General features: G+C 37.5%; 1 protein-coding gene across 2 annotated transcripts; it reads right to left on the bottom strand.

Annotated features, from left to right (window-relative positions):
- Window positions 1–1996: 1996 nt before the first annotated feature.
- On the bottom strand, window positions 1997–11048 carry PPIL1 (peptidylprolyl isomerase like 1). 2 transcript variants are annotated; one of them, XM_087959956.1, is made up of 4 exons: window positions 10913–11048; window positions 10145–10299; window positions 9850–9918; window positions 1997–2205 (listed from the first exon to the last, which is right to left on the bottom strand). In XM_087959956.1, the coding sequence occupies exons 1-4, from the start codon at window positions 10966–10968 to the stop codon at window positions 2066–2068; spliced, it is 420 nt and encodes a 139-aa protein (XP_087816082.1). In that variant the 5' UTR covers window positions 10969–11048; the 3' UTR covers window positions 1997–2065. The 2 variants fall into 2 exon arrangements, with proteins under 2 accessions (XP_087816082.1, XP_026533891.1); XM_026678106.2 differs by lacking the exon at window positions 1997–2205 and adding an exon at window positions 7454–8338.
- Between the last annotated feature and the right edge of the window lie 46 nt (window positions 11049–11094).

Genomic DNA, 11094 nt, shown 5'->3' with positions numbered 1-11094 from the left:
GTTTTTTAGCTCTTGGATTCATTTAGAGTTTTTCACTACCTCAGAATACCGGAGATTTGCCAAATTTTAGAAATCCACATCTGAAGCATGTATATCCATGTCACTCGATTTTTAAATCTAAATTTACTACCAAATAACATGTGGAAAATTTGGAGGGACACGGAATGCTGCAGAGGGAGTTTGTCTCCTACCATAATCATGGCTAACAAGGTAATATCCGTAATATGAGTAAGATCATGTGTAAGATCTTATCTCGGCATTTGCCTCTTTGCCATTCTTCAGGGCATAGCTGTAAAAGGAAGGATACTTTGCATTCATTTTAAGACCATTAGCTCATCTTCATTTCTGTCAGCACCCACTAGGACTAGGTAAACCAGAGCAAGAAATACACAGAAAGGCTAAAACTGATATTGGCTGTGATAACAGAATCTCACAACTTTGATTATGCTCTGTCTCTTGCTGTTTACATTGAATTAGGCAGGTTTTGGTCTAAGCCTCTTCCAAATCTTATCCTGCTAGTATAACTTGAAATATGTTTTATCCCCCTCATTGTTCTGAGCAGGGGGTTTGCGCATCTCCATCAAGGTCATCTCCCAAGTGTACAATTTCCTTCTTTAGCAACTTAGGCATAGTGATTTTCTGTTTTCTAATTTGGCAAATGATCTTCTTTTATGCGCCCTTATTTGTTCAGGAGGATCCACTGAACCTTTGGAAAGATTTTTAGATAGGAGGCTGAAAGAAAGAGGAGAATAACAAGAAAACTTTCTGCAAAAATAGGATTCTCTCTCTCTCTCTCTCTCTCTCTCTCTCTCTCTCTCTCTCGTGCTGGATCCCACTCTTTGCTTCTTGCTGCATGTGTCAATTTCCTTCAGTTTTTGATTTTCAGTAATAAATATTCCTAAATTTTATTCCTAATGTGACTTGCTAATGCATTCCATTTTCCTTCTTGTACAATAAGTCAGCACAGATACATCCTTCCCCTTAATTTCATATTCTTTTCTCACTCTTTTTTTATAACCCTCCTTTCGGACTATCTAAACAGCAGCTTCATTTGCTGTCACCATGCATGCCACTTCATTAGATATCTCTGAACAAGCTGATACCTGTCAGGAAATATCTTCCAAATGGTGGCATATCGCTTCCCGCTGTCATCCAGTGACATATCTGACCATACTTGCTCAACAACAGAACTCTATTTTTTTGTGTGTGTGCCTGAAGTAGCCAGAAACATTTCGGCAAACTGCGTAAGATAAATAAACTGCACAGTATGATCTATTAATAGTCTTGAAAAAGGAATATAAGTACTGCAGTTATTCATTCCCATCAAAAAGTCCCTGTTCTAGATGTGAAAATGCCTTGAAAAACTGGACCAGGAATGTTTGCTGGGCTGAAAACTCTGCTTTTCTGTGTGAAATGGCAGTTAAGTGTTGGCAATGAAACAACTGCATTTCCTGTAAGACGTTGGCACTATGAAGCTAACAAGAGGCAATTATAATTATAGGGTAATTTGCACTCAGTTAAAAATCTAGTGGTAAGCCGCAGGGCTCTATTATAAAGAAATTGATTATATAGTATCAGTGCACAAATAAGATAGATTTCTTTTAAAAGATTAACAGTATAAGGAATCTTTAACTAGACTTATTCTCAGGTAAATGCATTTTTTTCCAGAAATAAAATACAAATACATTTTTTTTTAAAAAAAAGAACAACACAAAAATTACACCAAAATGAAACACCAAAAAAGAAAGAAAAAGCAAATATAAGCTTAACAATAAACATGACCTCCATCCCAGTTGAATGCTAATACCTGTATTTCACAAAAATCTAATAGGTTCGCTCCCTTGCAGTGTTGGTATACAAGTTATATACTGTATTTTTCATCTATGCTTACTAAATTACTATTTTACATCACATTCTTTGGACAAATATCTCAAATATACAAATCTACTGTCTACCAATCAAATCAACCCAATATCTGTTCACTGTAAAAAAAAAAAGATCTTAATTGCTATCTCCCTGTTGGAAAAAATATCCTTCTGGGTTCAGTTCCAAGTGGACACTGGATTCATGGAAGTTGCTTGGAAAGAGGGTTTAATGGTGCACAGGACCACATGGCTCGGAGTTCCTGAGTGAAAAAGGGAAGGGATACTGAGAATCCCTTGATTTCATACCCTCCGTTGGGCCCCACCTTAGTGTTTCCTGTTCCTGTAAAAGAAATGTATCCCATTGGCTGTCAGACTCCCAGGGGCGGCGGTCTTAGCTAACTTTGTAGACTTTGTCTGGACCACATGGCTTCACCTGAGTGCTGGCTAATGCAATCTTCCCAGACCATGTGGTGAGATGGGTAATCCTATCATTTCCTGAGGGCCATGTCTTAATCCCATCACCTTGGAGCTGAAGGAGGGGCAGGGAGATGCAGGAAGCTGCTTTGTCTTTAAAACATGTTTCTCCTTTTCTTCATTCCAGAGAAATATAATATTCTGCCTTTTTAATATTTCCTAGAATATTTCATTCTTCTAGGAGAGGGGTGGGTGCTAGCTTTCTACACCCCAAAATGTATTAAAGGTAAATGCATTTTTGATTGCAACTTACCAATGTGATACAGGGCCCATGTATCCTGAGATTTCCGCTCATGGATATATTGCATCTCAGCAGGATTACCTTATATCTGGTATCTGAATAAACCATGATTGGCTGGATTCTCAAAACACATTGAGTCACAGACCTGCTCTGCAATGACTAGGTTCACATAACACTTAAACCAAGGGATGGACAAGTCATTTTTGTCCTGAGGACTGCAATTGACTTTGAAATGGGTATGGGAACTGCCCTTCAAAAATTTGGCAGGGAGGGACTAAATATAACATTATTGATATGGAATTAAAAATAAATGTACTTAATATGATTGCTTTCCAATCATGAATCTAATATTTGGTAATCATTTGCTTCCTTTAAGCCAGAATCATGTACTTTGTGCACTGAGGGAACCAATGACTGAGTTAAAGATACTACAGCCCATTACGTTGCACTTTAAGCACAGAATCTGAGATGTAAAAACAGTATTTCTTAAAGACGGATTTGAAAGTTGGAACATTAGAAATGGAAATACGGTACTGACTGGGGATTTTTAAAAAACACCACCATTCCCATTCCTATTCCTGCTGTAACCATTACACAAATGCTATCTTTGGGAGGAAAGAGCACATTCAAGGATAGCAAATAGTTTTCAGTACATAAAATCTGCACAGGTAGCCATTTTGTAAAAAGTGCCTTGTGAGCTGCATGAGTCTAAAGGAGAAAGACAGAAATTGTTGGCCAAAACAGACAGTTCCAGATGATGCTTTTGCAGGTTTGGGAAAATTGCTAATGCATCATCAATGCCAGAAAACAGTTCATTAAAAACTTTCCAGTTTCCCTGCCTTAGGGCGGGCTCCTATGCCTGAATATTTTATATCTGTCTTAAATATTACAGCCTTTGCTGGGTTTTGTGTACTAATAATTAAAGAAAACAGAGAAATCACAATCACCACTTCAAAAAAAAGGCTTTCAGTTTCCCAAATCTCATTATTTTCTGGTTCAGTCCAGTTGAATTGCGCTATTTTTTAAACATTGAATTGTGCCTCTAATCTGGCTGTTGTTTTGTTATATATTGTACCATTTCTTTGTCTTCCTGATCTGTCTAATCAACAAGTTAAAGTTCAGGCTGAACTTAACTTTCTTAACATTCCTTAGCTTTGAATTAGTATGATAACATATTGAATCAAGACTGCCTATTTGGCAGATGGTTTTTTTAATTGTACATTTTCTTGGTTCATCAGGGATTTCCCAATCCACTTTACATGTCAGTTTATGCAGGGATGTACAACATAATTGTCGAACTAAAGCAGGATGAGAATGAAGCAAAATGCAAAGGTGTAATCAGTATAGAAGCGACAGGTAAGAAATGAAAGCAATCCTGAAAATAGTGCAGATGCAGGAGTATCAATCTGGAACGATTGACAGAATGTAATAGGACAGGATAATCTGGCTTGCAATATAATAGGCTTTTCCAATTGTATCCTTTTCCAGTAAGGATTGATCTTTCTTGGTTAATGAGAGTTTCTGTCTGTTGAAGGACTGCAGGTAGAAAGCTTAGGACCTATCTACATTTTTTATTCGGTGTGGAAATTTAATATTCTCATTGATTAGTTTTGCCTACCTAGGTGTGTTTTTTACCTTATTTCTTACTCAGTATTGATTAATAGCAAAAGCAATAGCACCAGCCCTTCTCAGTGGTTTACAGAGTCAGCATATTGCCCCCAACAATCTGGGACCTCATTTTACCCACCTCGAAAGGATGGAAGGCTGAGTCAACCTTGAGCCTGATGAGATTTGAACTGCCAAATTGCAGGCAACCTGCAGTCAGCAGAAATAGCCTGCAGTACTTCACTCTAACCATTGCACCACCACTTCTATGGATCTTAAGCTGGCACTAATTACCAAACCAAGTAGGCCACCACTTAAGTCTGAGCCATCAATGTGCTACCAAAAAAAAAGCCAATGCAGTCCTAGGCTGTATCAACAGTGGAATCAAGAACATGAAAAATGATACTACCATTTTATACTGCACTAGCGAGGCCACCCTTGGAATATTGCATACAGTGCTGGTCACGATACCAAAATAATAATAATAATAATAATGCTGAGACCCCACAATGTGCAAGAACAACAAAGATGATAAGGTGTCTGGAGGCTAAACCATATCATGAATGGTTGAGGGAACTAGGCACCAGACTAGAAAAGTGGGAAATTGTTAAGCCACCTGCTCAGAGCAACAGTGGGGCTGGCTCAGGAATTCTGGGAGTTGGAAATCCGCAAGTCTTAATGTTGCCAAGTTTGGAGATCCCCATCTCTAGACCATGTTTATCTTGTTTTGGATACAGACTCCTAAGAGGTGGTTCACAGATGGTAGAAGGAAAACATCTCAGAATATGGTACAGAGTATTTTTATTGTTTAAACTGGATTCTGCTCTAAAAAGCTGCTTATTTTGTGAGGAATACATATGTATGAGATACACACATACACACTAACAGTTTCTCTATCAAGAACCATATTTGAATGCATTAATTATATAAGTAAGCAGTAGAAAATGAATAACAGTATCAGTGCAGATGTTGGGAGGAGACAAGAGTTTCAAATTTCTTTCTTCTATTAATTGCAGTCTGTGTGATAAAACCAGGACACGGCGATTTTAGGACTAAGATGTATTCATGAAAATAAATACATAATTGCTTCTGAAACATGTTTTCTTCCCCAGGGCAAAGGATGACATCAAACATTTAAGAGCTCACAGATTTAGAAAACAAGGGAAGCATAATTTTAGGGATAATTATTTACAAGTATGTTCCATACAATGCAATGGTAAAAAAAAAAGTTTTATTTGCAAGAAATGCAATGCAATGTTTTGTGAAAATATGCTTTAGATTTTAAACCAGAAGGAAAAAAAACCCAGTCCAACAACACGATGGCCTTGCTCAGCCCATCCCCTAGCTTCTCAGATTTTCCATTCTGCACTTTGACTCTTTGTTTAGATCTCTTGCTTGCTATCTGTTTAATCTCAGCCCAGTAACAATTCGGAAGATTCCAGTTCTTGAGAATCACACAGGTTATATACACGGTTTCATATATTTTCCCTTAATCTTGCAAGCTGAGATGAAAAATGAGCAAGAGAAACGGGACAGAATGCATTCTCCTACCAGTTGTATAGCAATGGATTAAAAAAGGGAGTCTGTCTTGTTGTGCTTGGAAACTGTTGGACAAATGATATCTGACATTGCAGAGAAGTGTTTGTCCAAACGAACTAGAAGTCTGATGCAGTATAGAAGTTCTCTAAGCATTCTTAAATCACATCACATCTTTTATATTAAAAATCTGTGACCGATGCCCCCTCGGTTACTAGGCAGCAGCTTTTTCCATAATCAACACAAGATGTTTTCAGGTGAGTTTGTCTTCCTTTTCACAAACCACTACAGATTAATCATTAGAAGATATTAATGCAGCCGCTGGAACTTTGTTTTTAGTCTTGCCTATTAATCATCGCAAAAAAATGTAACCACGAGAAGAATGCAAGGCTAAGAGAAAAATAAAACACACATTTCCAAATAAAATAATTCCCAGATTATGCATGCCTACATCTCCTTATCAAAGCCAAGAGTTTTTGCAATTAGACTGTGATGGTGGCAAAATTAGGGCATTAAGTTTAATCAAAGTATATGTACTATACTAGCAAGACTTTTACATGATAGCATAATTGCTTAAATTGAGTGAGAATTGTGTTTACTTGGATGCATCTCTGCTAAATCCTACTGGGACTTTCATCTCTCAAAATTTGTTGAAAAACTATTGAATATTTTAGAAAATTGATAAAATATTTTTATTCAAGTAAGTAATCCAAGCCAACATTAGATGAAATCTATATACTATGAATATATTTGAAAGGCATTTCATTATGTGACACTTTGCTTAGCAGTTTTTTTTTTTTAAAAATAAAGAGTATAACATGGAAATCTTGCATATGCTTTTAAAAATACCAAGCCTCATTTCACCATTTAACTGTTTCAATCTTGAATAATTCAAGAATGATTCCATTACTTGAAATTTTGTCTTTCCGTGCCATATTTCTGTAAGGTGGCTCTATCTCCACCTTATGGCTATTAGTAACTTCTTCAATTATTTCACTACAGTCATCTTAGAAAACTTGTGGAATAGGACTGCCCCCTTTAGTCTAACTAAGATGGTGCAGCGTCAACATATGTACAATACGAAACAGGAAAAGAGCAAAGGGTTTGTTTTCCAGATGTGTTTCCAGTCCAAAAATGTTCATTTCATGCGAACACTTACTTTTTGAACAACCATTATCATCAAGGTATACATCCTGAATTTTAACTTTACTTACATTTTCTTAATTCATGACCATTCAATTTAGAGTTGAATTTGTATATGCGTGTCTGCCATTAGCATAATATTCCATCTATCCAATGAAATCTTGGAGACTAAAAAAGTCTTTGCTGTCATAAATGTATGAAAGCAGAGACAAGTCTATATAAAGATCAAATGTTCATGCAAACCAATGCACTACAAGTGACTGGCTAACTTCATACACCAAAAAGTGCCATTAGAGATTGAATGAATAAACTATACTTAGCTGGACTTAAAAAGTAATAAACAAATGTGTAACTTGCCAAGTCACCAATAAACTGAGTTTTAGGGTGTGTTAAACCAATCGCTGTCAAAAATAGGCACTGTTTTCTCTGCATTTTTCATATCCCTATTATTATTTGTTTTGTACCAAAGTACAAATTTGTACTGAGGTACTAATATGTATTTTTTTAGGTGTTAAGACTATGTAAATCTATAGGTATGAATTGAAAGAAATACAGATGAGCAATATTATGGAGATAAACACAGAATAAATATGTACAAATACGTAAGTATTTATTTGCAGCACTGAACTATTAATCATGGTAAAAACAAGAAGGTATTTATTTACCCAAACACACTTTACTCAAACAATGTATCATAAGTTTTCGTGTCCTTGACTTTGAGGAATAAAAATGAGACCAAGAGTGAAATTACTGTCAGTATGAATGATTTGGCCCTAAATTTTATATTTTATTAATGATATTTTATATAATTACATAATAAACAAATGATAACAAATCAACTTCCTAGTTCTACTTGGAACATTCTAATCTTATTTCCAGAGTCATGTGAACACTGCACTAGGTCAACAGGTATTTATGAGGACTTGCAAAATACTACATGTTGCCTGATTATTTCAAATTTTGTTTATTTATGCATATGATTTGCTACATTCCAAATGAAGCATAAATGGAAGACAAAATTATGCTATCAATAACAGTTATCACACCTTGATGGCATTTATCCATCACAAATAGTTCAGGAACCTGCTGATTATTTAGCTTTAATAAAAAGGTTAACGATGAATCCGGAAGGTAATTTTAGTAGAGATTACTTTGCAAGAAGCTGGCAGGTATCTCTTGACACACAGCAGGGTTTTTTTTTTTTTTTTGGGGGGGAGAGAAGAGTCTACATGTAACAATTTTATGATTTCAGCCTAGCCAGATGGAAAAACTTTCAAAAGCTTTACATCATCTACTGGACGATCTTGAGCATTTGTTTCCACCATTCCCACTCTGTTGACTATCCCAATTCCCTGGCAAACACGACCAAAGATAGTGTGCTTGCCATCAAGCCACTGGGTTGGTGCTAGTGTAATAAAGAACTGGCTTCCATTTGTATCTGGACCTGCATTTGCCATAGCAAGGATTCCTGCACCTTAAGGAGGAAAAAAATATTACTAGTTTATAATTTCTAAGTTACCTGTATCAAATATGCAAACAAAACAGATGGTAGCACCCTGCTGGATCTTTATGGCACATTACTTCTTCACTGGTATCAAAATTCAGTCAAATCAACACAAGTTTTGTATTGAGATTATACGACTGCTCATGGATTTCAGATGTCTTTTACACTTATACCAACTATTAAAATACGGATTTAAGCTCAGGAGATGTTAGAGAGACATTAGCACTTAAGTGGATATCTTTCTGTGAGCTATTGTATGTGACCAGGAAAAGGCACAATTTCATTAAGATGCTGAAAGGTATAACACATATGCCTATTCTGGATCTGAAGTACATTTCCCACTTCTTACTCATCTCTACTGACTAATAACTGGCATCCACAAGCCCTTGTAATACTAAATACCTTTCGCAACACTTACTGGAATGAGCAATGTGTCATTCCCACCACTTTTAGGGTATCTCTGTAGCTAAAAAAGGTCTGGTGTCATCCCCTAAACTTAGATTTAAAAGATGAAAATAATTTATCAGTCGGGTGATCCATGAAACATTGGGAGTAAGTTTTTCACAATACTGAATGATGCTTAAAGGGATGAAAGTTCTTCCCAGCCTCTATAATTCAACAGATTAAACAGTGTCATCTATCGAGATTCTAGGAAATGTAACTTCTCTTAGTGGCGTCTATCCTTTGGAATGAGATCTCAAGAAAGGCATTCTGAAAGGCTTTGAAAATCTGACTATTTTCCCAGGCCTTGGGGTAGGTTGCTGGACTTGTGCATTATCTGTATCTATTATCTCTATCCATTATCTGTATCTGTATCTATTTGTAATATTTTAATATTTATTTTTTACTGTATTTTTTTTATTTTGCAAGCTATCCAGAGTTAGTTCAAGGCAAGCAAAATAAAAGCATCTTTAAAAAAATGAACAAATAATTTTAAGAGAAATTATAACAAAAACCTATTGATTTTTAGCACAATCACTAAAAATTTGGCCATCAGTAACTAATTGGGGAGATAATAACGTCAGATGTGCCTTTACCCAATTGATTTGACTTCAGATACGAAGCATTTATTTTATAGAGCAGTGATGGCTAACCTTTTCGGCACCGAGTGCCCAAAGAACATGCTCATCCTCAAAATGCAATATGCATGTGTCCCCTGCGTCCCGCCTGTGCATGCACGCACACAGCCCCATGCATGTGCATGCATGCCCTGCACGTGTGTACATCCCTCGTGCATGCGCCCTGCCCCCACATGTGTACGTGCGTGCCCACACATGCACCCCACCCCTGCACATGCATGGCAGAGATCTGAAGAACAGCTGGCCGGCAGGAGGTGCGTGCGCACATGCGTGGCAGAGCTGAGCTGGGGAGACAGCTCACATGCCCACAAAGAAGGCTGTGTGTGCCACCTCTGGCACGGATGCCATAGGTTTGCCATCACGGTTCTAGAACATATAAATCCTTTTAAAACAATTACCTACCTGTAAACTTCAGTTCTGGGTGGAGTTCATCTTCAAATTGTTTGCCATAGATAGATGCTCCTCCTCTTCCTATCATAATAATAAGACTAAATTAATTTGGAAAGCCAACGTAGAAAATGCTTCCTGCAAATTTGTGTTTCTAGGATACCTAGATTTAATGAGACTGGAGGAATTTGGGGAAAAGCTGAAATGGACAAACGGCGGCCATCGAAATATCACATTGATATTATACATTAGATTTTATCAGTATTTATTAACATGATATCCAATAAATGTATTTTGAACGTGTTCTTACCAGTTCCTGTTGGATCACCTCCCTGGATCATGAAATCTTTGATTATCCTATGAAACTTTGTGCCATTGTAATATCCCCGTCTGGAGAGCTCAGCAAAATTTTTGCAAGTTTTGGGTGCATGCTTCCAGTATAGCTCCAAAATCATGAGCCCCATGCTGCAAAAATAGAATTCTTATGCTATTTAATAAAACATTAAGATGAAAAGGCACAACGTGATATAATACGAGACCTTCACATTTCACATTTGAAGCAGCAGAATAGTAAAGCTTCTGATGCTTTCGAACTTTAGTGTTGGGGAAGAGTCCTGAAAATCCCATGGATAGCCAAAAAAACAAACTATGAGTTCTCACTCAGAGCGCTCATTATCCTACTCGGACATATTACGCGAAGACTTAACTCATTGGTTGTAATAATGGGGAAAGTAGCAAGTAAACAGTAGGATAACCAGCGGTAAGGAGGATGGACTCAATTACAGTGGTGATGAGTGCACCTTTGGAAGCCCTGAAAGATCACATTGGGGACAGATCGTCGGGGGCAAAATTTATATTTTAAGATATGTGCACCTCAATTCCCAGAACTCCTCAGTCAGAAACACTGGGATATCAACTCTTTCCAAAAACAGCTTTAACCGGAAACTTAACCGGAATCGGTCTATCCGGCTGCAATGGTTCCCTGCAGTAGTTTTCCACAAGCTTTTCTTTATTTGGTGCTAAGACCAAAGCTGGAACCTTCCCTCTATCGCGCTACCCAACTCTTTCTCACACCTACGTGGTTTCCATTGAAACAGTCGGCGGCTGCCAAGTGTCCGGAGGCACCGCAGCCATGCTTTCCTCGTCTGCCGCTGGGGGAATCAAATTCCCGCGCCACACTTCCGGTACCACCGACTAAGTGGTCCCCTCGCAAGAGAAAGCCGAAAAGGGGGCGTTGCTGAAGGGAGTCCGCGTGCCTCG

This window comes from Notechis scutatus, chromosome 3 (genome assembly GCF_049901735.1).
Source record: "Notechis scutatus isolate UNSWTSFEM ecotype Mainland chromosome 3, rNotScu1.2, whole genome shotgun sequence".
In the NCBI taxonomy this organism is placed as follows: Eukaryota; Metazoa; Chordata; class Lepidosauria; order Squamata; family Elapidae; genus Notechis; species Notechis scutatus.
This window is presented reverse-complemented; position numbering and strand designations above follow the sequence as displayed.